The sequence below is a fragment of the Microtus pennsylvanicus genome, chromosome 3 (assembly GCF_037038515.1).
Source record: "Microtus pennsylvanicus isolate mMicPen1 chromosome 3, mMicPen1.hap1, whole genome shotgun sequence".
NCBI lineage: Eukaryota > Metazoa > Chordata > Mammalia > Rodentia > Cricetidae > Microtus > Microtus pennsylvanicus.
In genome coordinates, this window is record NC_134581.1 from 66,608,969 (window position 1) to 66,635,802 (window position 26,834).

The window sequence follows — 26,834 nt, forward strand, 5'->3', positions numbered from 1 at the left end:
ATTGTCTGCCCAGGGTAGTGAAAATGAGTGTTTTGTTTTAGAAGACTATCAATAAACATTTTAACTAATTTAAAGAACATTCTAAAATTAAGTTCTCATTGCAAAAGTGAATTCAGTGTTAAAAGCTTTTGATTTTTCATAATTGTCTAAGATAGATTTATGTAAAGTACATGTTCACTACCTCTCCCAGTGCAGTAACTGTACCTGTTTGTTTTAGCAGTCAGACAGAAGGAAATCAGTTCACAGGAATAGCTTATCAAGGACTTCTTTTAAGTGATCGGCGACGACTCAGGACAGAAAGTATCGAAGAGCATGCGACACCAAACTCAGCTCCAGCTCAGTGGCCTGGTGAGAATTTCATGGGTGGTGTGTTGTGGAGGGAGTGGGTTTTTCCTTTCAAATCCTTTCTTACTTAAAAGAACTTACATTTACTTATTTAGTGTGTGTGTGTGTGTGTAAGAGGTCACTTAAGGCACACGTGAAAGTTAGATCCCAACTGTGGTAGTCTGCTCTCTGTTTTCACCTTGTCAATCTTGGGGATCAAGATCAGGTTGGTCATGCTTACAGTAAGCACCTTTTACCACTGAGGCATCTTACTGGCCCTGAAATTAAAAAAATACTTTGTATATGTGCATGTATTTCTGTTAAAGGATTAGAAGACAACCTTGGAAGTTGGTCTTGATCATCTGCCTTCTTTGAGAAAGGATCTCTTTGTTGTTCAATGCTGTGTCCCAGGATAGCTAACTATAGCACAAATAAGAAAAACCCAGAGACAGATACTGAGGTTCAAGCTGAAGATCAGAAAAGCAAAGCAGCCAGGCCACTAGAGAACTCTTACCTCTATGAAATCTTCAGATGTATTCCTCTCTAATGTGGGTACCACCACTGCCAGGCCTCTATGGCTAACTGTGTGGCTGCTGGGATTAAATGTGTGTGCCACTACTGCCTGGCCTGTATGCCTGACTAAAGTACCTATCTTTGCATACTGATCTTCGGGCAAGCTTTATTTATTAAAACACAAATATCACTTTATTTCTTCTTTTTATATCTAAAATAAAAGAAAGCTATAACTAAAGTGAGAAAAACTATATACAATAAGTACAATAACAATCTATAATACATACAAGCAACAAATACATCAGCAATGTCTAGCCCATTTTCATTTGACAAATTCAGAGAAAATACTTCAATATCTATCCTATCTTTGTGAGTCCAAGTCTTGTACCATATTTGTTTTCTGCCATATCTTACATTACCATTCCAAACTATCTCTTGATATCTCTTAATCTCATACACTTTATACTTTTTTAATGAATTTCTTTTCTGAGTCCCATAAACAAGGAATACTATAACTGTCTAGTCTTCAATTACCTGAGAGACTCAAGAAGGAAAGCAGGAAGTAAGCAGGAAGTGTAAGCAAGCGACTTCCAAAAAATGTGAGAAATAACAGAAACATGGCTGCCTAGCCAGTCATTCAAAGTTCCTCTGCAGCATTGGGACGTCTGTCATCAGCCCAAAGGCCTAGAATATTTGACAGACTTTTCTATGAAGCAAGATTTTTGAAGGACTGTTCTGTCTTGTCTTGACAAGGTTTGGCAGGTACTCTCTTTGGTCCAGTTAGGGCAGCATACTGTCATCAGTCAAGACAAGGGCATTTCCTTGCCCAGTGGCTTACTTTTGCCCCAAAGAAAGTAAAATCTATGTGGAGTTTCTTCGATGCCCATTATCTTCTCTGAAGTAGATTGGTGCTGTCGGGAGCAGACGACATGTCTCATTGTCATTAAAAAGAAGAAGAAGAACTTAGGTTATTAAAACACCTTAAATGCCATATTCTGTAGATCTCTGAAGTGTTTGAAAATGATCTGTGTATTTAAAATATATCTTTTTGACCTTGGTGGGAGCCCACTGACTCTGACCTGACAGCGGGGAACTACAATAGGACTAAACTAGGCTCTCTGAATGTGGGTAACAATTGTGTGGCTGGGGCGGATTGTGGGGCCACTGGCAGTGAGACTAGGATATCCCTTCTGCTTGGACTGACTTTTTGGAATCCACTTTCTTTGGAGGGTACCTTGCTCAGCCTAGATATAGTGGGGAGGGCCTTGGTCCTGCCTCAAAGCAATGTACTAGACTTTGGTGACTTCCCATGGGAAGTCTTACCCTCTGAGGAATAAATGGGGTGTAGGGTGAGGGGGAAGGTGGAGGAAGCAGGAGGGGGAGGGAATGGGAACTGGGATTGGTATGTAAAATGAGAAAAGATAGATTTTTAAAAAAATAAATACATATATAAATAAAACATACCTAATATGACTATACATTTAATTATAATAGGTAACTAATTACTAACCTGCATTTCCTTATTATCCTGAACAGTTGGTAATAATAACTTTCAAGACCTAGAAATTTGCATTACGTTGTTAAATGAGCTGTATAGGTGCAATACCTTGAACAAGATTGGAAACATATGTACAGTATGTTTTAACAAAGTTAATCTCAATTTTGTATTAAGATACAAAATTTGCTTACAATATACAAAAGTCCAATCCAATATAAAATATTTAAACCTAGTAGTTGCTTTTTAAAAATAGATTTAATAATTACCTTTTTTATCTTATCTTTATCCTCCCTTTTTTCTTTTTAGAGTAGATTCAATAATCTACCCTTTAATCCTATCATATCCCTTTTCTCTCTCTTTTTAAAACAAGAACTGTATTCAACTTTCCTCCTGACTGTAACCAATAACAGATTGTAACTGCCCCCCTAAACAATGACAAATATCCATAATCCAATGAAAGACCAAAAACCACCCATCACACCTCTTGGGAATATGAGCATCATATTCTTATATTCACTTCTTGCTGTCTGGAGGCAATGGCATCTTTAGGGCACCCTAAAAAGAAAAAATTGGGCTAATTGTCAAGTCTGGGGAGAGGTAGGTGTATAATTTGTTGTCCAGTTTCTACCTAATGGGAAAGTATAGAGCTGGTCTCAAGTCCTGGCTAGAGTAGTCTGTGAGGCTGTATCATCTCAGCCAGGGACCTCAAAATTATTCAGAGCAGTTTGTAGTTCAAAGCCAATCTTTAGGTGGTGTTTTTTCATCTTAGTGGTGTTATCATGGGCCTGGAGGAATCATCATTGTGGGGTAATTTATTTATGGGGGTCTTTATCATCCCTTTCTGTTTATTTAACATATCCTTTAGAGCTCAGTTTTATCTTTCTATAACTGCCTGACCTGTAGGAGTATGTGGTATATCTGGAAGATCAGCAGCTGTTGTGCCCTGTTCTTGTACAACCTGAATGGTCAGTGACTGCTCCTTATAAAACCTTCTAATATTTTTCCAGGAAACATACATTAATTCATGTCTGTTTCTAAGTTTGGGGGCATGTTAATCTCAGTATTCTATTGCTGTAACAAATCACATCCCCATAAATTCATTGCCGTGTTAGCCACATATATATATAGCTTTAATTTTCCTCATTGTCCTTTTGGCCCTGTACATTTGACCCATCTTGTACTCTGTTTTATCTGAGATAAAGTTCCAATCCCTAAAATCTAAATATTTACCTCCTGAAGAGGCCAATTTGAATTCCAAGATTCTGGTTAGATTATTGTTACATCCGCACCTGTGTCTATCAGACCATCAATGACAGTGTCATTTATTCATATTTTTAATTTTGGTCTTTGTTCATTTATAGAAGTTTTCCAAAATACTTGCTTTATGGTTTCTCTTGAATTTTTTTGTTCTCTCTTCTACAGCTATTCTGTTATCCAGAACAGTATGGTTTCTTACAGTAGGCATTAGGGATTTTTAATTGCTCTGGGAAGGAGTTTTCTCCATGATGACAGGAAACAACTGAACCAGATCTGACATAGGGGCCTACAAGAGGCCCCTCATAGAGTGTTCCTGCAGCAAAAGATTACCTTCACTATTCCTTGTTGATCTACATTCATTAGTCCAATGCCTGCCTTTGCCACACCTTCCATATAATCCAGAAGGAAAGGGTGTTCTTTATGTATTGTGATTTATAATAACAATAAACATTGTTAAACGATATAATAACAATATTCATTAATCTAGGAATGCCCTGTTTACAATCCCTTTTAAGGTGACCATGTTTGCCAAAATTGAAACACTTGACATTTCAGTTTTTCCTCAAAGCTCTGGAAAACACCTATCCAAACTTCATCATGGTCATGGGATTCAATTTTGATTATATCTCGGATCCATTCCTCTAGTGGTACTGATCTTAATGGCTTAATTATCCATTTGCATTGAGAACTAGCAATTTTCAAAAGCCAAAGATTCAATTATTATTTGTCTAGCTTCTGAATTTGGTACCATTCTATTTACTTCTGAATTTAATCTTTGTAAGAAATCTGTGAAGGCTTCTTTTGGACCCTGTATTACTTTAGTAAATGACTCAATTTTCTTTCCTACTTCTGCAGTCCCAAGCGTTAGAAGCTTTTGTGCGGTATAAAGCCATGGTGTGGTCATCATAAAAGTTACCTTTCTATAGTAACATAGTCTCCTTCTCAAAGAATTTGATCTTGGGAGATTTCTTTATCTCTAGCTTTACTCTGTTGTTCAATAGTCTTAGCCTCTTCTCTGTACCAACTACTCCGTTGTAACTATGGACCAGGCTCTAAAACAGGTTTAACTAAGTCTATCCAGTCTTTAGGAATAATTCTACTACAGAGTGACCACGAATTTAACATTTGCTTCACAAAAGATGAATGCATGCCATTTGAGACTCAATCTCCTTAAATCTAACATTGGCACAGGAGTCCAGTCAGCTCTTACAGAGCCTCTATCATTTGGCAATTCCTCTAAACTTACTGGATATATTAAGGTTGGTTGTTAGAAAACCTTAGGCTGTTTCTCTCTAACCTTATAATGCAATGCTGAAATTGGTTCTCCATTAAATTCCTCTGATTGGATCTGAATATATCTATGGTCTGTTTTATTATGTTTTTCTAAGGCCTGTATCTTGACAGTCAAGCCAAAAAACTTTTTAAGAGATAAACCAAGAATTATCAAAACAACAAGGATTATCAAAATGATAATAGTATATCAATCCCAGTTAAATTGATTATCCCTTCATTCAGTTGTTCTATTTTTAAATTCATGCATTAAATAATCATACAGAGATCTAACTTTCTCTATCATACTTTTGTTTTTATTTTTTAATGTGGGAAAAACTCTCCCTTTGAACTAATTCCTTCCAATTTTCTCACCAAATCTGCTGCCAGTGATGATGAAGATGTGAGGCTTATTGCTTCTGCGTAGAATAGTAAAAGCCTGATTGAATTTCAAGGCAGCTACCTAGTTTGACAGCAGCCTGAGAAGGGGGTTCAGGGAAAGCCCACCAGGAAAGAAAAAAGGAAAACCTAGCCTGTAGGGTGCTAACTCCAGCTGTGTGAAACTCCAGCCTATGCTGGTGGCTGCAAAGCCATAGTTAAATGACTTTTTTGTGAATTTGTACCCCCAAAGTTGGGTGCCAGATTTAGCAAGAATAATAAAAACCCAATAACAGATATTGGGGTTCAAGCTGAAGATCAAAAAAACAAAGCAGCCAACCACTAGTGAACTCTTACCTCTACGAAATGTTCAGACTGAAAAAAGAGCAAGTTCTGGTTTCATTCTGCCTTATATTCCTCACTAGTTCTAATATTAAAGGCGTGTACCACCACCGCCCCGCCTCTATGGCTAACTGGGATTATGTGGCTGCTGGGATTAAATGTGTGTGCCACCACTGCCTGGCTTGTCTGATTGACAAGTGTGGCTAGCTTTGTACTCTAATCTTCAGGTAAGCTTTATTTATTAAAGCACAAATAAAATATAATTATACTAACCCAAAACTTTTAGGGGTTTTCCTGTGTCCTTCTCTCATTTTGCTATAGGAGCGCTGCAGTTACAGACATGCCCCCACTGCTGGCAGGAGCGCTGCAGTTACAGACATGCCCCCACTCCTGGCAGGAGCGCTGCAATTACAGACATGCCCCCACTCCTGCCAGGAGCGCTGCAGTTACAGACATGCCCCCACTCCTGGCAGGAGCGCTGCAATTACAGACATGCCCCCACTCCTGCCAGGAGCGCTGCAGTTACAGACATGCCCCCACTCCTGCCAGGAGCGCTGCAATTACAGACATGCCCCCACTCCTGCCAGGAGCGCTGCAGTTACAGACATGCCCCCACTGCTGGCAGGAGCGCTGCAGTTACAGACATGCCCCCACTCCTGGCAGGAGCGCTGCAGTTACAGACATGTTGCCACCCCTGGCTTTGTGTAGGTTGTGGAGACTGAAACTCAGGTCCTTCCTTTGTGCTTTAGTGCCTTACCCACTGTGTCATGTTCCCAAGCTGCTCCTTTTTTTTTTCTTTTTCAAGATAGGGTTTTTCTATGTAGCTCTCACTGTCCTGGATCTCACTCTATAGACCAGGCTAGCCTCAAACTCACAGAATCCACCTGTCTCTGCTTCCCAAGTGCTGGGATTAAAGACATGTGCCACCAGCACCCGACCTAAATTTCTTTCTAAACTATTGACCAATTTCCTGTTGTTTCTGAAGAGTTGGTATTTTTTTCTTTTGAGTTGGCAAATTTTGCTTGTTGTTGATGTTTTCTGCTGTGGATTAGCCATTTAAGTGCCATAGTAAGTATTTTGAGAACGCTAAGAAAGTTAAACTTAAATAGCTGTAGTGACCAGCATAATAAGAGCTCAACACTTCATGAGCACATCATTTTCATTGCCTGGAATTTAGGGATAGAGTCTCATCAGTGACAGACATGCTGTCATAGATTCAGAGAAGACACCGTTATTTAAGAGTGTAATTTATATACCAGAGCAGAAGTGACCATTCTTTGGTGTCTATTTCATGCTGTATTCCTCTGGGTAGTGTTCTTTCACACTCCACATAGTTTTTTCAAACCTTCCCTCTGGGCTGGAGAGATGACTCAGCACTTAAGAGGACTAAAGTTCAGATCCCAGCACTCATGTCAGAGGCTCAGAATTGTCTGTAACTCCAGCTCCAGGATGTCTATGCCCTCTTCTGATCTGTACACACTGTGCACAAGACATAAACACAATAAAACAAGAACCTTCTCCATTCTGTTCTGAAGGCGTAAGTCATAAAAAATGCCACACCAGTTTGGAATTATGATTAATAGGGTGGTATTTATTTAAAGGGGAAAAAATTTATAGATCACCGTCAGCCCTCTGCGCAACCAAGAAGGGAGTCTAGTCGCAGACCACGCCCCAATGGGCTGGTATCTCAGCTATAGGCTGGAGGAGTGGGAGGACCTCCTGCAACACTGTTCATATCTTCTTGTATTCAAAATTAATTTAAGCAACAGTTTAGACGCAGGCGGCGGCAGACGCAGGCAACAGTTTTTAGAAACTGGTTTGTTTTAACTCTGTTTTTTTTGTTTGTTTGTTTGTTTTTGTTTTTCCAGACAAGGTTTCTCTGTAGCGTTGGAGCCTGTCCTGGCACTTGCTCCGTAGATCAGGCTGGCAGGAGGAACTCAGAGTGATTCTCCTGCCTTTGCCTCTGAGTGCTGGTATTAAAGGTGTGCACTGCTAAGGCTTGACCTGTTTTAACTCTTTATTTGAAATAATTTCAGACTTGCAAAAAGTTCCAAGGAGTCTAAAAATTTTTTGTGCGATCATTTTGAGTTAGTTCTCCTATTGACATTTTAACATGGTTGCTTTATCATTCATTCCTTCTCGTGGTGGCATGAATGAAAATGACCCCCATAAGCTCACCTGTTCAAATGCTTGGTCCCCAGTTAGTGAAACTGTTTGGGTATGTGAATTAGGAGGTGTGATCCTGTTGAAGGAGATTTGGCATTGGGTGTGGGCTTTGGCTCAGTCTCACACTCTCCGCCTGCACCTTCTAGACGAGATATGTAAGCTCTCAGCTGCTCCACAGCACCTGCATGATCCCTGCCATGATGTTCATGGCCTAACTATCTGGACTATAAGCACACTCCCCATCAAAGGCATTCTTTTATAAGCTGCCTTGGTCATGGTGTCTCTTCACACAATAGAACAGTGACTAAAATAACATCTCTTTTACTTTTTTTTAAAGAGAAGGTCTTACTGTATAGCTCTAGCTGACTTTGAACTTACAGTGGTTCTCCTGCTTCTGGAATTGCAGGCATGCACCACCATACCTGGCTTCCTTGTTTATTTTCTATGTGTGTGTAGCTGAGGGTATTTTTCTCAAATATTTGGGGTTTGCTTTTAGGCAAAATACTATTTTCTATTTAAAAATTTCAGTGTATTTTTATATAAGAACAGATTTTCTCAGCTATAAGCAGATGGTTAGCAAATTTAACATCTCAATGCTGATAGCAGATATAGCGGATTGTTGTCTACTTGAAACCTTGTCAGATTTCACCGTTGCCACCTTGGAGCCTTTTTCATGGCCAAGCTAACCTTAGCTATGATAATCCCATTAGTCTCCTTGAATGATGACTGAAGTCTCTTCTTTTTCCATGCCCTCCTCTCTTCTCTTCCTCTTGCCCTCCCTTTCCTTCCTCCCCCACTTCCATTTTTTCTTTGTTCCATTGTTACTTTTTGAGGGTTTTGGTACAGTCTTGCTAGGCATCATAGCTAAGTTGGGTCTCTTGCCTGAGTGTGTACCGCTGCTGTGTCTGTACTCAATGAGTGTGTACTGCTGCTGTGTCTGGACTCAGTGAGTGTGTACTGCTGCTGTGTCTGGACTCAATGAGTGTGTACCGCTGCTGTGTCTGGACTCAGTGAGTGTGTACCGCTGCTGTGTCTGTACTCAGTGAGTGTGTACCGCTGCTGTGTCTGGACTCAGTGAGTGTGTACCGCTGCTGTGTCTGGACTCAGTGAGTGTGTACCGCTGCTGTGTCTGGACTCAGTGAGTGTGTACCGCTGCTGTGTCTGGACTCAGTGAGTGTGTACCGCTGCTGTGTCTGGACTCAGTGAGTGTGTACCGCTGCTGTGTCTGGACTCAGTGAGTGTGTACCGCTGCTGTGTCTGGACTCAGTGAGTGTGTACCGCTGCCGTGTCTGGACTCAGTGAGTGTGTACCGCTGCCGTGTCTGGACTCAGTGAGTGTGTACCGCTGCCGTGTCTGGACTCAGTGAGTGTGTACCGCTGCCGTGTCTGGACTCAGTGAGTGTGTACCGCTGCCGTGTCTGGACTCAGTGAGTGTGTACCGCTGCCGTGTTTGGACTCAGTGAGTGTGTACCGCTGCCGTGTCTGAACTCAGTGAGTGTGTACCGCTGCTGTGTCTGGACTCAGTGAGTGTGTACCGCTGCTGTGTCTGGACTCAGTGAGTGTGTACCGCTGCTGTGTCTGGACTCAGTGAGTGTGTACCGCTGCTGTGTCTGGACTCAGTGAGTGTGTACCGCTGCTGTGTGTGGACTCAGTGAGTGTGTACCGCTGCTGTGTCTGGACTCAGGTGTTTTGAGAGAGAAATCATGAAAAAATATGCCCTTTTCATTGTTCAAGTGTCATCTGCTGTCAGCTGTTGTTACTTGTTATTAACTTGACTGCTTGATAAGGTGTTTTTGTCAGTTTTCCTTTATAAACTTATTGCTTTTCTTCCTTCATAATTAATTAGTAACACTTGAAATAACAGAATATGCAGTTTTAGCATGCAGTGCTGATTGCTGTTTAAGCCAGAAAGATTGTGGAGTGACTCTACGGGGACTTCCTAATCCTATTCTCCTTCACCAGTGTCTTAGGGCTTTAATGCCAGAAGAGTCACCATGACATAGCAACTCTTATAATAAGTGAAAACATTTCATTGGGGCTGGCTTACAGGTCAGAGGTTTAGTCCATTATTGTGATGACAGGAAGTATGGCGGCATGCAGGCAGACATGGTGCTGGAGAGGTAGCTGAGAGTTCTACACCCAGAATAGCAAGCGACAGGAAGAGAACACAACACTGGGCCTGGCATGGACTTCTGAACCCTAAGAGTCCACCCCCAGTGATAAACTTCCTCCAAAAGGCCACACCTTCTAATAGTGCCATTTCTTATGAGTCTGCAGGGCCATTTTCATTCAAACTACCATAGCTATGAAGTTGGAATTCTGCTGTAAGGAAGAGTTTTCCTTTCTCCTCTGTAATCTAAAACTGACCTGTTTTATGGCTACAAATGGCTCTTACTTCATGCAATAGATTATAATTCATTTTTCCTAATTATTTTGATACTTATAAAAATGCTGTTTTATAGAGAATAGGTACTTAATTTAAACTGCAAATATGTGTGCCTTTTTTCTTTTTGTACATTGTACTGATTTTTTTATGATATTCTATGCTGTTACAGGTGTGAGCTCACTTATTAATCTCTTGAGTTCTGCCCAAGATGAAGACCAGCCAAAATTGAATGTTCTGTTGTGTGAAGCTGTTGTTGCTGTTTACTTAAGTTTACTGATACATGCACTTGCCACAAATTCCTCCAACGAATTGTTTCGGCTTGCAGCCCACCCATTAAATAATCGAATGTGGGCTGCTGTTTTTGGAGGGGGCGTGAAACTTGTTGTGAAGCCTCGGAGACAATCAGAAAGTATTGCAGGTAAGATAAATATGATACAAATTTGTATATAAGTAACTTCCAAAGTTACAGTAAGATTTTGAATGTCTTAGCTATTTACCTTAAGAATGTAGTAGGTTTTTTTTTTTTAGGAAAATAAATAGCTAAAATTAGAATAAAGCTAGAATTTTTTTCCTTTCTTGTTATAGAAGTAATATTTTTGTTGTTGGAAAACCAGTACATGTTTGAAGAGAATAAGAAACAGCAATAAAGGTAACAGTAAGGGAGGGACAGTGTAGAGAAAATGAGGTCATTAAAGATGTGAGGAAGGGCCAGCGGTGGAGGCGCACGCCTTTAATCTCAGCACTAGGGGGGCAGAGGTGTGCGGATCTCTGTGAGCTTGAGGCCAGCCTGGTCTACAAGAGCTAGTTCCAGGACAGGCTCCAAAGCTACAGAGAAACCCTCAAAAAAAAAAAAAAAGAAAGAAAGAAAGAAGAAAATAAAAGCTGTATGGAAGTCCCCAGCACTGTTTGCAGTTGGCCTCAGATTAAATTTATAGTCATGTAAATACAGTTTTAAAAATTCCAGGTGTGTGGCCGGGCGGTGGTAGCACAGGCCTTTAATTCCAAGAGAGGTGGAGGCAGGCAGATTTTGTGAGTTTAAGGCCAACCTGGTCTACAAAGTGAGTTTTAGGACAATCAGGGCTACACAGAGAAACCCTGTCTTGACTAAAACTGAAAAAAACAAACAAAAAACCGTGTGTGTGTGTGTATTTTCTTTATTATGGTCAGGAATATATTTTTATCCCACTTTTTAAGCTCGTGGGGTAAGGGGAGGGAAGTTTTTTCCTTAAAACGTAGAAAGCACCGTAATTCATCTACAGAACAGGAATGTTATATTGCAGACAAGGAACAAGTCGCATGAAGAGTTTAAATGACGCATTTTCACCTCTGTCCTAAGGCCCATGTTTAGTTCAGGTGTGGTGAGGGATGTGATCTCACCAGCTCCTGTTGCCTCCACCCTTCTTTAGTCCTACATAATTGCAGCACATTTTAAATTTAAAAATTTTTCTCCTAAATCACATTTTTTGTTTGTTTATGGTAGATATGAGATACTTCCTGTCAGTGCTGAGGAGCTGTGCTTTGTGCCCATTAAGCAAGCGTTCGCCCACTGAGCTTCCCTTTCCTACTTGTGTTAATGCGTTCCATTAAGTCGTCCAGGTTTCAGACTTCTGAGAGTGCCTTCATCTTAGTATCCACTCATTCCCCAAATGTGCTGTCTTTTGGAGACTGTTCTAGTCTGGAGTGTGAGAAGATCAAGACAAACAGGGGCAGTACGAAGAGAATGGTGAGAAGGGGTTAGGACCGCTTTAGTGAGGTGGTGAGGAGATGTGTTTCTGATCAGGTTACATTTGCAGTGGATCCCTAGGGAGGTCTACGATTCCACCATCTAGATGTCCAGACACTCTGGGCAGATGGAAGGAACAGTGAGCAAAGGAAAGACCGAATTTCCTTTCTAAGAAGCCATCAGAGTTCTGATCAATGGGAGAGTGGAGGAGGGTTTAGTGAATCATGATATAGACTTGAGTTTCTGCTCTATGGAAAGAGAGAGAGTGATGGAGGATTTTAAATAGTGACAGACTTAGGTTTTCTCCACTCTCGCTACTTTGTGGAGAATCAGCTATGCAGCAGAATAAAAGTAGGGGTCCTGGGAAGGATGCTTTGATAATTGTGGGCTACCATCAAGTATAAGTGGATAAATAACCCATGCCTATGCAAGCCAACTTAATTAAACTCATTGGCTTGTACACACATAAACAAAAAGGTGTGGTCATGCATGCCTTTAATCCCATCACTTGGGAGTCAGAGGCAGGTGTATCTATGTTCCTGAGACCATTTTAGATATTAATAGCGAGCTCCATACCAGCCAGAGCTACAAAGTGAGCCCTTGTCAAAAAAAAAAAGGCATGAAGCAGAAGAGGAGAATTAGCAGAGTGGGAGGTGGTCAAGAACAGTCATGGAGGGTGAATTCATCTCACTCCATTATATACATGTTCAAAAGTGTCATAATGAAACTCATTGGTGGGGCTAGAGAGATGGATCAGCAGTTAAGAGCACTGGCTGCTCTTCTAGAGGACCTGGGTTCAATTTCCAGCACCCACATGGCAGCTCACAGCTGTCTGTAATTCCTGTTCTAGGGGATCTGACACCTTCATACAGACATATATGAAAGCAAAACACCAATGCATGTGAAATAAAATAAAAATTAAAAAAAACAAATCTTAAAAAAAAGAAGCCCATTAGAATATGTAGTACATGATTATGGATAAAACTAAGTAGGTGAATAGTGTGATATTTACACCCAGTAGAGGGTTTCTCAGCCTAAAACAGAATGAACTACTAATATATACTGTAATGTACATGAATCTAGAAACTTAGGTCAAAAGAAACCAGGCATACAGAGCACATGTTATTAACTCTGCCTGTGCGACATGTCTAGAGCGGACACCTGTGGGCCTGTGGGTCCACCTGTGATGACACTGCATTTGAACTGCATTTAAGTGGGCACTGTACAGCATTATAAACGGAGGAGACACCATTGAGTTGTATACTTTTTCTTTTCTTTGGTTTTTCAATACAGGGTTTCCTTGTGTAGCTCTGACTGTCCTGGAGCTCACCTCATAAACCAGGATGGCCTTGAACTCACAGATATTCCCCGGTCTCTGCTTCCCAAGTGCTGGGATTGAAAGTATATGACGTCACTGCCCAGCTCTGTTTTACCTTAGGTTTATAGATTTATAAAATAATACAAGGAAGCCGGACGGTGGTGGCGCACTCCTGTAATCCCAGCACTTGGGAGGCAGAGACAGGCGGATCTCTGTGAGTTCGAGGCCAGCCTGGTCTACCAAGGGAGTTCCAGGACAGGCTCCAAAGCTACAGAGAAACCCTGTCTCGAAAAACCAAAATAAAATAAAATAATACAAGGAGGTTAAAGTTGGTAATATTCTGGATGTGCTTTGAAAAAATATGGCTGTTTGGACTTGTTCTGTTTGTGGCTCTTCCATATCCAATTAGTTCTTAAATTACTATGATATTTCTTTATGTACAATTCTTCCTCTGGTGTGTACCATTTACCATACTCGTTCATATCTTTCTCACACCATCTTCTACTTCCCTCTTAATGAACCAAGCAAAGTGTTCCTCACATGGGACTAGCTTAAGAAGCTTTAGTGAGAACTGCCCATAAGGTGAGTACCTCGTATCAGGTCCACAGACTGGCTCTGGTCTGATTCTACACGTTGGCCTTGTTATGACTCTCCTGATAGCTCTTGTCTACACAAGTGCTTTACCCCTCATTTACATAGTCTCCTTTGACCATTTATTCTGGTTGCTTTTTCTCCTTTCCTTTGTGCTTCTGCTATTTTAAAAAGATACTCTGTATACCCTTATACTCTACATGTTCTTGAAACAGTTTTGTTTTTTCATTGTTTTGTTTGTTTGTTTGTTGTTTGTTTTTTGAGTCAGGGTGTCTCACTGTGTCTCTGACTGTCCTGAATTTCATTAGGCAAGGCTAGCCTTGAACTTAGAGATCGTCCTGCCTCTGGCTCCCAAGTGCTGGGACTAAAAGTGTGCTCCACTACACCCAGATCTTGAATCAGTTCTTGAACACATAGTCATTCACTCAGTCACTCTTGTAAATACTTACAGAGTATGCCATTTCTTTAATGCATCTTTAAAAATAATTGTGTGTGTGTGTGTGTGTGTGTATGTGTGTGCACGCACACATGTACCTGACTGCAAGTGCCCATAGAGCCCAGAAGTGTGGTCAGATCCCGAGGAGCTAAACGTATGTATAGTTGTGAGCTGCCTGAAATTGGTCTGGGAACCAAATTTGGGGCCTCTGTGAGAGTAGTACTCTTAACTGCTAAGCCATATCTCTGGCTCCTCTTAATGCATCTTAAGGGATTTACTTAAGCCAATAGTCTATATAGCAAGTAACTTCATTGGATGATGTCCACCTGCTTCTTTGCCATGACTCTTGCCATGGAATATTGAAACATTGTAACCAGGAAAGTTTAAAATTAGTCTAGAATATTGCATGGCAAGAGGAGGAGCAGAAGAAAGGTTAAGTCTATAAACTAATACTGACCTTTAAATTTCATTCAGCACCTCCTGTTCCTGCTGAAGACATAGATAAACACCGAAGGAGATTTAACATGAGAATGCTGGTCCCTGGAAGGCCTGTAAAAGATGCTACCCCACCACCAGTGCCTGCAGAAAGACCATCTTACAGAGAAAAATTTATTCCTCCAGAACTTAGTATGTGGGATTACTTTGTTGCAAAGGTAAGGAGTATGAAGTGTGCAGACTTTAAATGTATCTGTTTTATTGACTCTCGAATATGTGTCACATCCAAATGATTGATGGAAGAGCTTTTGGTTCAGTCACCTCAGTTTAGAAATTTAATCTCTCAAGTCCAGAAACAAAATAAGTAGTCCGAGAAAATTTAGCAATATCAAATGACAATAGATGAGAATAGTCCTAGAAAAATTAGTGTTTATCAAATGACAATAGATGAAAAGAATTAAAGTCATGTGGGTCTTAGATAAAAACTGGAAGTCAGTTTATTAACATATTACAGACTCATCTTTTTAAGTTGATGGGGATTCTTGTTTATTCTGTAGTCTTCTCCTGTTATCAGCAGTTATCTTGATCAGCATGAATTCGAGGATTAATCAGGCTGTGGTGAGGTCCCATGACATCTTTGTTTCTCCAAGCGGAGAAGACTTGTATAAAGATCAGCGTACTCATGGTGATACCTACGCTGTTAGCCTGTCTCATACAGTATTGGTGCATGCAAATATGACACTTGCTAGATTTCCTCTTTTGTGTGAACTAACACTGTAGTCACCTTGTTGTTCATGCCAATAAGACCTCATAGTATTTTGTTTGCTTGTCTGTTTTATTTTTATTTTTGAGACAGGGTCTCACAGTGTAGCCCTGACTGTCCTGGAATTCACTATGTATACCAGGCTGGCCTTGAACTCAGAAATCCTTCTGCCTCTGCCTTCTGAGTGCTGGGATTAAAGGCATGCACCACCACCTCCTGGGTTACTGAAGCATTGAACCTCCTGTTTCTTTGTATACTATGTTGCTCTTAGAAATAGCTTTTGAAACATTGCTATCTTAGAAATTTGGATTATTTAGTGGTCTGCAAAGTATGCCCCAGAGTAGCAGCTCTGAGAAATGCAGGCCCTGGGACCCCACCTTTTCAATTAAAGACTTCTCCTTGCCATCTCTAAAGCCTTTTGCATCATTACTGTTAACAGTGACAACTTGTAAATGGCAATATGCCGACCTATTTTCATTTTAGGATGTTTTCTCGTGACTAATATAAGGTTATGAAAATTTAGAAAATGCAAAAACATACTAAGAAAAAAATATGCCAGGAAATGGCATGTCTGTATTTCCACTCAAAATGTAGGAGCAGGAAATAGCAAATTTGAGACTGGCTTTGTGTTTCACTTTTTAAAGTTAACATTATAAGGCAAACAATTTTTATAACATTAAAAAACATATAGCTAGCTAGGTGTGGTGGTGCATACCTTTAATCCTAGCACTCCCGAGGCAAGTGGATCTCTGAATTTGAGACTAGCCTGGCCCGCATAGCTGGTTCCAACCAGTCAGGAATATATAGTGAGACCTTTTCTCAAGAAAGAAAGAAAAGAAAGCCATAAAATTATCATTAAAAATTTTCTGTTATGGAAGCTTCAAATATATACAAAAGAAAAAATAATTTCTAAATCCTTATCTATCACCTAGTTTCAAAAATTGTCAACTTGCTGGACAATTATTTTATTTTACCTTTGTTTACCATTGATTGGTTAGAAGCAAATGTAGAACTCATGAAATTTCATTCATAAATGTTTTCATAAGTGTTTTCGGACACAGGGTCTTGCTGTGTAGCCTTGTGTAGACTACTTTGAGCTTGCCTCAATCCTCCTGTCCCCACCTCATAAATCCTCAAATTATACTTGGACAGTATTTAATTTTTACAATGAATTTTGGAGCTTTCTATGCTAGCCAGGATACCTGAGTTAACTTCCTAGAGTTTGCATGGAGAGGAAGGAAAGATCCATCTTCACACACTGTCCTCTGACTATGACAGGTATGCATACAAATGATAATTTTTTAAAAGCTGCTTGATAAATGGCTCTGGAGGATGGTGGCAGGATGGCTTATTGGGACAAGGCACTTGCTGCTAAATGGTGGCCAAATTCAAGCCTTAGTACCCACACGGTGGGAGGAGAAAACACCTTTAGTTGTCCTTTGACTTGTCTTGTGTGTCATAGTCAACATGTGCCCACACACATGCATGCACCCACATAAAATAAATACATAAATTTTTTATTTTATTTTAATGGCTTTTTGAGTCAGGGTTTCTCTGCAGCTTTGGAACCTGTCATGGAACTAGCTCCTGTAAACCAGGCTGGCCTCAAACTCAAAGAGATCTGCCTGCTTCTGCCTCCTGAGTGCTGGATTAAAGGCATGTGCCACCACCGCCCGGAGGCTTTTTTGGGGGGGGGGCTGGTTTTTTGGTAAAGAGTGCTTTAAAACTAAATTTGGTGGCATATAGCTGTAATCCCTGCACTGGTACTAGGAATGTGGGCACAAGGAGGTGCCAGTTTGAAATCAGCCTGTGCTGTCCTTGCAAAACAGACAGGCAGCAACAGTCAAAGAGCAGATTTTTTTTAAAGGCATATGTCACCACACACAGCCTTTAAAGACAATTATGTGTATAGATGTTTTGTCTGCATGTGTGGCTGTTAGCACATACATGTAGTGTCTAAGGGGACCAGAAGAAGGTGTCAAATCTATTGGAAATGACATTGCAGGTAGTTGTGAGCCACTATGTGGGTGCTGGGAATCAAACCCAGATTCTCTAGGAGAGCAGCTTGTAGTTTTAACCACTGAGCCACCTCTCCAGACCAAAAAGAGCATATTTTGAAAAGAATCACACTAGCATTATTTTAAATGGCATCAAGTATCCATCATGTACACTTTTTCTTTGTATCTTAAATGTTTTTATATAGTTGACTTTGAAAGTTAGGGTCCAAAATAAGATTCATACATTGCATTTTGCTGCTATGTCTTAGTCGTTGTCTTGGTTGTGGTGGGGATCTTATGTAATCTATCTAGTTTTTTTCGAGATGAGTGGGTCATAGGATGTGGCAATGGGGTACTCCTCCAGTGATACTATCTAGAGGGATGCCAAAAATGTATTAGTAGTTCCATCTTTATAACTACCAGTGTAGGAAGGAAAGGAAGTCCTTGACTGGCACCTGCTAGAGGTGTGATGGAGAAGTAAGATAAGAGAGGAATCAGAGAGAAGTAAAATTGGAGCCCTTCAAACAGGAAATGATTCTATCCTTCCAGAAGCAGGCATAAGTTAATAGGGTAGCTTAACATTATAAGACCTGTGTAGAAAGCCAGGGAAATGCAGAGCAGGGGACATTTTGCAATGCCCAAAGCCCAAAGGAAAACCAGAGTCCTACAAACATACCTGGGCTCTGACCTGTATGTGGAGGAAAGAGACACAAGAGAAGAAAAAGCAAAGAAGAATTCTTCCTTAGGTTTTAATTCTCTTGTCTGTGTAGAATTGAGTGAGGCTCAGACTCATCTTCCTTTAGACAGTTCTGTTGAATCTCAGATATTTTCCCCCTTATAATTGTGACTTTTCTAAATCTCGAACCTGTTAAAGAAAGTTTTGCTTAGATTGGCACCATTTAATGTATTCAGTTTTATATCAGAGTTAAACCGTATGTTGAAATACTGTAGAAATGTTTAAGTGTTTTAAACATTTACTGTATACTTAATATGTTGTGAAATTGCATATTTACCAATGGCTTTGCCTTTTGTTGCAGCCATTTCTTCCTCTATCTGACAGTGGTGTCATCTATGACTCTGATGAAAGTGTTCACAGTGATGGTGAAGACGACGATGCCTTTTTTTCAGACACACAAATACAGGAACACCAAGATCCTAATTCCTATAGGTAAGCAAGCCTCCTATCCCCTTTTGACCTTCTTTTGCAGAAAAATTTGATATTATTTATAACTACATGTAGCTGGATGAGGTAACTCACACCTTTAATCCAAGCAGAGGTAGGCAGAGAATTCTCTGTGAATTCTAGACCAGCCTGGTCTACAAAACAACCAACCAAACAATAATCCAAAAATTAAAAATAAAAAATTAAGACAGAGTTTATCTAAGTTTTTCTGGCTGACCTAGAACTTGCTGTGTAGACCAGGCTGGCCTCAAACTCCATCTGCCTTGGCCTCCTGAGTGCTATATTAAAGTCACTTGACTCCATGCTGGCTTTCAGTTTTGTTTTTGAATAAATTAATAAAATTACCATGAATTTATATTGAAAGTGATATATATATATATATATATAAGTGATATTTTAGGAGTTATCTTTCAGTTAAGTTTTTAGATAGTTTCCATGAAAATTATAAAACTAACATGTAATTGAGAAAAAATATAACATGACTTTAGAACTTCATCAATAAATGATATGCTACTAAATTTTTTGTGACTGTATGAGAAATATTTTTCTACTTAGGTAATTTTCTTTTATTCTAAGTGTGATACATTGTTAAAGTTTCCTCCCTTCCTTCCACTTTGTAGATCAAGGTGGACTTGAACTCACAGAGATCCACTTGTCTCTGCCTTCCAAGTGTTGGAATCAAAGATGTGCGCCACCACACCCTGCCTAAAGTTTTATTTTTCAAAGACTATAAATAAGCCATTTTTTTGTGTAATAAAAGTCAGAGACTGCTTTTCTGAGTTGAAATTGGGCCAAACAGTTGATAGGAGCATCACTGCTCTTTTCCTGTGATTCTGTTTCTAGGATGATAAGTAGTTTGTTTATTTTGTTTTGTTTTTCTCTTCCCAAACAGCTGGGCTCTTCTACATCTGACAATGGTTAAACTGGCACTTCACAATATAAAGAATTTCTTTCCTATTGCTGGACTGGAATTTTCTGGTGAGTTTGGAATTTGAAAGGTATCTCAGTTAGAGTTTCTATTGCTGTGAAGAAACACCAGGACCACAGCAACTCTGATAAAGGAAAACATTTCATTGGAACTGGCTCACAGTTTCAGAGGTTCAGTCTGTTATCATCATGATGAGAAGCATGGCAACATGCAGGCAGACATGGTGCTGGAGAAGGAATTGAGTCTTCTACAACTAGATCCCAGGCAGCAAAAGTGAACTGAGCTTCTGAGACCTCAAAACCCACCACCCCCTGCTTACATACTTCTTCCAAGAAAGCCACACCTACTCCCAATGCCACACCTCCTAATAGTGCCTCTCCCTGTGGACCAAATATTCAAACACATGTGTCTGTGGGGGCCATTCCTATTCAAACCATCACAAAAGTCAGTGCTGTTAAATATAATAAATTGCTATTAAGTTAATATTCAAAATCTGTATAGAAGAACATTTAATATTTTAAAAATATTGCATTTCCTATTTTGCAGTCTTCTATTGCAGGCTCCAGTCTGTGTTTTGAATTTGATATAAGAACTGCAGTCTGCCTAGAAGACTGAAAGAATGAGAATCTAGACCAGGAAAGCTGGGCATTTTTATTTTTCTTCGCTTGTTTTAGTGCTTTCCATTTTGTTGAAAGCATGAAGATTAAAACTAATAATAGTCTTACAAGATTTATGTGTTCAGATCTGCTTATTTTCAGGAGATTGGCTTTAAGAGTTCAGATTTTGCAGATGTCTAGTGACCTGATTTTCTCATCTTCTAGAGCTCCCTGTGACATCACCACTAGGAATTGCTGTCATTAAAAACTTAGAGAACTGGGAACAGACTCTGCAGGAGAAAATGGATCACTTTGAAGGTCCTCCCCCTAACTATGTCAACACATACCCAGCTGACCTCTCAGTGGGAGCTGGGCCAGCTATTCTTCGAAATAAAGCAATGCTGGAGCCTGAGAATACTCCATTCAAGTAAGAAATTTCTTAGAATCCTGATGATAGTATAGCTTGGTTTAACTCTTCTAAGAAACAATTTGACAGAGTATGTCAGTAGCCTTCAGAATAGTTTTTATAATGAAACTGCAGCCAGGGTTCAGCAGTGTTTTATAGCTGCATTACTTTTGTTTTTTGCTTTATTTTCTTGTTTGTTTTAGACAGAATTTCTCTGTGTAACAGCATAGACTCTTCTGGAACTCACTTTGTAGACCAGACTAGCCTCAAACTCATAGAGATCTGCTTGCCTCTGTCTCCCAAGTGCTGGAATTTAAGGCTTGTGCCACTATTTCCAGCAATATGTTACTTTTGTAGTTGGGAAAAAGGTCATTTACTATCTGTTGTGTTTCTTACTCTTCGGGGAGATTTGATAATAATCTACATTGTAATCAGTGTTACTGACTTTTCTGTGAATAATTAATTAAAAGCAAAACAAAGGTTTTAATGTTATTTTGATGCCCTACCTACCTACCTCAACCCTTTTGGTGAGCGTCATGACTTCAAAAAATTATTTTTGACTAACACATAAAAATATAAAAATTATATTTTCATAGGTTTATATGTGATATATTAACATATATATACACAATATATAATATTTAAATTGGATTAAATTTATGTGTCTGTATGCTTTGTTTTAAAGGAACCAGCCATGTTTACCAGTAGTATTCACAAGATGATATACTTAAACAATTGGAAATACTATCTGTTTTTTTATATTCATCCATGTGCTTTTACTATCTGGAAAGCCTAGAATATAGTTAAAAAACAAAAACCAACTAGCAATGAGTCACTTGATACTTATCTCCCCTAGTTTATTCAGTGCCACTGGAAAATTGACTACTCAATCAAGCGATTATATTCAGGAAAATCTAAAATTAAGAAGGAAGTAAATCTTTGAACACCCTTGGAGGATTTGAAGCAAATGTCTGCAAAAGCTGTGTTTTCTCTGAGCTGATTGGTTGTCAACCATTTGTCCATTTGATAGATCTCGGGATGCTTCTGCACTGCCAGTCAAGCGACTCTGGCATTTCCTTGTCAAACAGGAAGTTCTTCAGGAGACATTTATTAGATACATTTTCACAAAGAAGAGAAAGCAAAGTGAGGTATTCTGAGATTAATTTTTTTTCTGTTGTAGTTTTTCTTTGGTCTCTCTCTTTTTAACATATCTGATTTTTAATATTTGACTTATTTTGAAAATGTATTTTCGGATGGGTTGTTCTCTGTTATTTTTAGACATTCTGAGGAGTAGCCAAAGCTTATCAAGCTTCAGTGAGCTTTTATAAAACTTAGCATCTCCGTCTCATAGCCATGAAACAGTGCAAGTTCCATGGTAGAGCAAGAGGGAGGGTAAACATGTTCAACAGTTAAGAACACTCACTACTTTTTCAGAGGACTTGAGTTCTGTTCCTAGCTCCAACTCTGGCAGCTCACAACTGCCTCTACCTCCAGCTCAAGGGGACATGACACTGTCTCTGGCCTCTGGCCTCTGTGGTCACCCACACATGTGTGGTATATACACACTATACATACATACATACAAACAAACAAACAAATAAAAATTTTAAAAACAGAACTGATATGTTGACTAATTCTAAAACATTTGAAATTTTTGGCATAAGAAGGTAGCTTTATTCATCAAATTGGTTAAGAAAAAATATTTCACAAATCAAGCTTTTGTCAAATTAATAAATATGACAGACCAGGTAGTTGACTTAGCAAGCTGATTTTTCAGTTGTTGACTTTCACTGAGTTAACCCTTCTCAGGAGGGTCAGAGAATCTGAATGGACTGTTAGGCTGAAATTGTCTCATCAGGACCACTGAGGAGAAGTTTCAGACTCTGATCGTGTCTTCTGGGGTTCCCACAGTAGAGGAATATTTCCAGTTGTACCTCCCTTACTACTTGTCAATCAGGGCTCAAGCAAGTATACTTTTTTCCCCTGTATCCTGTTCTCTTAAACATTTATTTACAAGGAGAATAATCTTCTGGTTATGCGATTACTCAGGGTTGTTAAAAAGTAAAAATGAAACAGTGAAAACAAAAGGTGCTTTTCTAACAGTGTGAAGCCATGGGTTCAGTCTTTAGAACCTTAAAAATATAAAAATAAATGGAGGGGGCAGAAAGTAATGTCATAAGTGAGAAGATGGCTCAGGCAGTAAATTGCTTCCCGTGCAAGTATAAGGACACGGGTTAGGTTCCCCAGCACCCATATAGAAGTCCAAGTGTGGTAGCACAGCTGTACTCCCAGAACTGAGAGGCAGAAACAGGTGGATCCAGGAAGTTTGCTGGCTGGTAATTGATGAGCTCCAGATTCAATGAGAGGCCCTGTTTCAAAAAATAAGGTGGAGAAGGCCTGAAGAAGACACTGCGTATTGAATTCTGGCCTCTCTGTGACCTCCTGCACATATATCAGTATATATATGTATATAACACAAAATTAAAAGAAGTAGGTCTTATTTTTAGAGATTATAGTTTGGAGAATTTTAAGTTATATAAATTGTATACAAATAATAAATTTTTATTTTGAAATAGTTTTTAGGTTTTCATGTGTATATGATAGAATTAACTAATTATGTGGTTTTAATTTGTTTATCTGATACTTTGTTTTATCCAATTTAATTTTTGAAGTCAGTTTTGTCATCTCTTATGATAACTATTCTAGCTTGAAATTTTTCATTTTCTTTATGGTTTGTTTTATGCATGTGTTTTGTGTTTGTGACGGTGTGGTGTTCTGTAGTCTGTAGAAGAACATGTGGAGCAGGTCAAACACAACTCCGTAGCAGAAGATTGCCATATCAAGGTAGTCTCCCGTGCGCTCGCTGTCTGCCACTCACTTCTTCAGGTTCTTGGTGCTAACTCTAATCTCTGTGCTAACCACGACCTCCCAGCTGAGGAAGATAACTTGAGCGGAGGACAGGAAACACCCTGTGTCTAGCTCTGCTCTGTTCAGCCGTAGATTCTTCTTTCTTGTTCTCATCTCCACTTCTGTCACATGTTTGAGCTGTTTTTAAACCCAGCTGGACGTTCTTCTTGACTCTCCTGCTCTACTTCCCCCTTGTCTCTGATTCTCCTGATGCCTCCCCCCCTCTTCTGACAAGTCTTCATTCTTTCTCCCTCATCTTCCTAGGTTCTCCCTGTTCCATTTCCCAGCCCTTCGTGTGTCTCGTGTCTCTCCTTTGACTTTCTATGACTCTGTCCTTCACCCATACCCCTCTTCTCTCTCTCTCTCTCTCTCTCTCTCTCTCTCTCTCTCTCTCTCTCTCTCTCTCTCTCTCTGTCTTTGTCTCTCTGTCTCTGTCTCTCTTCCTCTCTCTCTCTCAGACACTTTTTTTTCAGAATATTTGTGCATTTTTGGAAGAACTAAAATATATAAATTGTGAAAAATTTTGGCCATCTTTTGTAGTCATTACTCTGCACTCACAATGGGACTCTACATAATTGGGGTGTTTGATTACAGAGCATCAGAAGCATGAGAGCAGATTTCCCAAACTAATTCCCAGCGCACTAATGCTCCCCCACTCTCTCTTTGTGCTGCTGCTACATTTTCTTCTGACTGAGCTATAATCCTGTGGGATTTCATATCTGTGTAGAGTCACACAGCAACAACTAACCCTCAGCAATGTTTTGTAGGTCGAAGCTGATCTGGGCTATCCAGGAGGGAAGGCAAAAGTCATTCATAAGGAATCTGACATGATCATGGCGTTTTCTATTAATAAGGTAAACATTGTAGCCATTATAAACAATGTGGTGACTTTTGGTGAAATTGCCCAAATCATTGTTCTCTCTTTGCTTTTTAGGCAAACTGTAATGAAATTGTTTTGGCTTCAACACATGATGTTCAGGAACTTGATGTCACTTCTCTGCTGGCCTGTCAATCATATATATGGATTGGAGAAGAATATGATAGAGAATCTAAAAGGTGCGTCTCATGGTTGATTATAAATACCATTGTCTTCAGCCAGTGCCTGCTAAATTGTTGGGAAGAGAAAGATGTTACCTCTCTTCAGTTGTGCAAGAAACAAACATAATAGTTTTAGTTGACAATAGAAGTTCTTTACTTATATCAAAATTTATAAACTACTCATAGCTTTCCCATTAAACTTTTTATAGTATTTAAACCAGAATAGGTTTAAAACTGCCACTTTGATATTTAACCCCAAGGCAATGTCAGGAGTTACATGGTAGTTGGTAAATTTAGCCCATCTGGGTAATGAAAGGAGAAAATAGAATGTATAAATTTATAGACTAATTGATGAGTTGGTTTCATTAATTCTATAGTGTTACAGATAAAAATGTCATCAACTTTAGTTGTCATCCAAAGAGTTTTGCAGCACTATTTTTTTTTAAATTTTAGGCTTCCTAGATGTTTGTCTTTTGTGTTGCATTTCTCCAGGAATTTTGTGTCATAGGACGGTACTCTAGGGGCTGCTTTCCATGTACATCCTTTTGTTAGTTTAACCAGGCTTTAATCAAGGTTTAGAGTGATTGAACCATTTAATATAGTATATTGTGCCATAAACAACTTCCATTCATGTTTTTATATGATGAAATTAATATTTTAAGATTTTTTTCTTTTTTGTTTTTGGATTTTTTGAGACAGGGTCTCAGTTGCCCTGGCTAACCTACAGCTTACCATGTAGCTGAGCAAGACCTTGAACTCCTGGTCTCTACCTTTTACTTTCCAAGTAGTGGGACCACAGGCCTTAAGAAAAACTTTAAGAATCTTTAAAATGATATTTCTTATTTCCTTAAAAGTATAATTTGGGGGGCTGGAGAGATGGCTCAGAGTGTAAGAGCATTGCCTGCTCTTCCAAAGGTCTTGAGTTCAATTCCCAGCAACCACATGGTGGCTCACGACCATCTGTAATGAGGTCTGGTGCCCTCTTCTGGCCTGCAGGTATACACGCAGACAGAATATTGTATACATAATAAATAAATAAATAAATATTTTTTTAAAAGTATAATTTGGGGTTAGGGCAATAGCTTAGAGCCCCTGTTTAGCATTCAAGAGTCTTGAGCTCAGTTGCTCCTGGGATAGGAAGGCAGGGATAGTTGGCCGCGGTGGTTTGTATCTGACACTTGGGAGAGTCAGGTACAAAAGAATCTAAAGTTCAAGGCCAGTCTAGGCTACAAAGCAAGACCTTGTCTAAAAACAAGCAAATAAAGGATGGAGAGAGCTTTAAAGGGTTTGCTGCATAATCATGAGGACCTGAATCTGGATCTCCAGGACCCATCTACAATCTGAGTAGCAAGTATCTGAAATACCAGCACCGGCAAAATGTTGAGAGGTAGGTTCCGGCAGCTCATTGGCCGTCCAGCCTAGCAGAAACAGGGAGCTCCAGTTTAGGGAGAGACCCTGTCTCAAAAGAATATGGTGGAGAGCAGTCGAGGAAGGCACCTTACTTCAGCCTTTCACTTCCAAGGGTCCATGCAGCTGGAAACACATACCACACATACAAAAAGAACAAAAAACAAACAAAAAACCAAGCAAATAAATGGAAAATAAAATAATTTGATATATGGGTTACCTGTATGAAAGAAATCACTTAATATTTATGTTTACTCAAAATCGATGTTAAATACTTTTTAAAAAAGTTTTTATTATACATAATAGGTTTCATTATGGTATTCTCATATATATACATAATATATTGATCATATTACTACTGGCCTCTTTGTCTTTCTCTGTTCCCAGCTGATCCTCTTTTATCTTCTCAGCTAGCTTCCCTTCTCTTTTTGTGTCTTTTGTTGGGTGTGTTTGTGACCCCATGGATTTCATTACGGTTGTTTATAGGACTGTAGGACTTCCCCAGTGCTATACCCCTGAAGGAAGTGTCTCTCCCTGCTCTGTCAACCATTGCTGTGCATATAAATCCTCACAGAGGATTAAAATACTTGTTCTAATTTTGTAGCAATAAAGCTGCTCACACAGATAATATATTAGACTGAATTTAAATTTTGTTTGAAGGGGGAAAATTCTAGTATTAATATTGACTAGATTAAGATTTGTGCCTAAGTTGTTTGTTTTGCTTTTTTTTTTTTTTGAGACAGAGTTTCTCTGTATTGCCTTGACTGTCCTGAAGCTTGCTTTGTAGACCAGGCTGGCCTCAAACTCACAGAAATTCACCTGCTTCTGCATCCCGAGTGCTGGGATTAAAGTTGTATGCCACCATTGCCCAACTCTGTGTCTAAGTTTTTAATCAATGGATATTTATTCTATTTTTTAAATAATAACTTAACTGCAAAAGAAAATTATTTGAAAAAAAGAAGTGCTGGGCAATG

At 39.4% G+C, this 26,834-nt stretch overlaps 1 protein-coding gene across 4 annotated transcripts in view; it reads left to right on the plus strand.

Moving 5' to 3' along the window:
• Positions 1–26,834, plus strand: part of Dmxl2 (Dmx like 2) — a 123,421-nt gene that overhangs the window by 86,340 nt on the left and 10,247 nt on the right. Inside the window, exons 27-36 of one of the 4 annotated variants that reach the window (XM_075965877.1) lie at positions 218–348; positions 10,302–10,550; positions 14,675–14,853; positions 18,433–18,563; positions 19,471–19,556; positions 20,328–20,529; positions 21,539–21,656; positions 23,290–23,352; positions 24,183–24,269; positions 24,350–24,471. In XM_075965877.1, coding sequence (XP_075821992.1) covers positions 218–348; positions 10,302–10,550; positions 14,675–14,853; positions 18,433–18,563; positions 19,471–19,556; positions 20,328–20,529; positions 21,539–21,656; positions 23,290–23,352; positions 24,183–24,269; positions 24,350–24,471 — 1,368 coding nt within the window. The remainder of the gene's footprint in view (positions 1–217; positions 349–10,301; positions 10,551–14,674; positions 14,854–18,432; positions 18,564–19,470; positions 19,557–20,327; positions 20,530–21,538; positions 21,657–23,289; positions 23,353–24,182; positions 24,270–24,349; positions 24,472–26,834) is intronic. The other 3 variants (XM_075965879.1, XM_075965880.1, XM_075965881.1) reach the window with 3 other exon arrangements.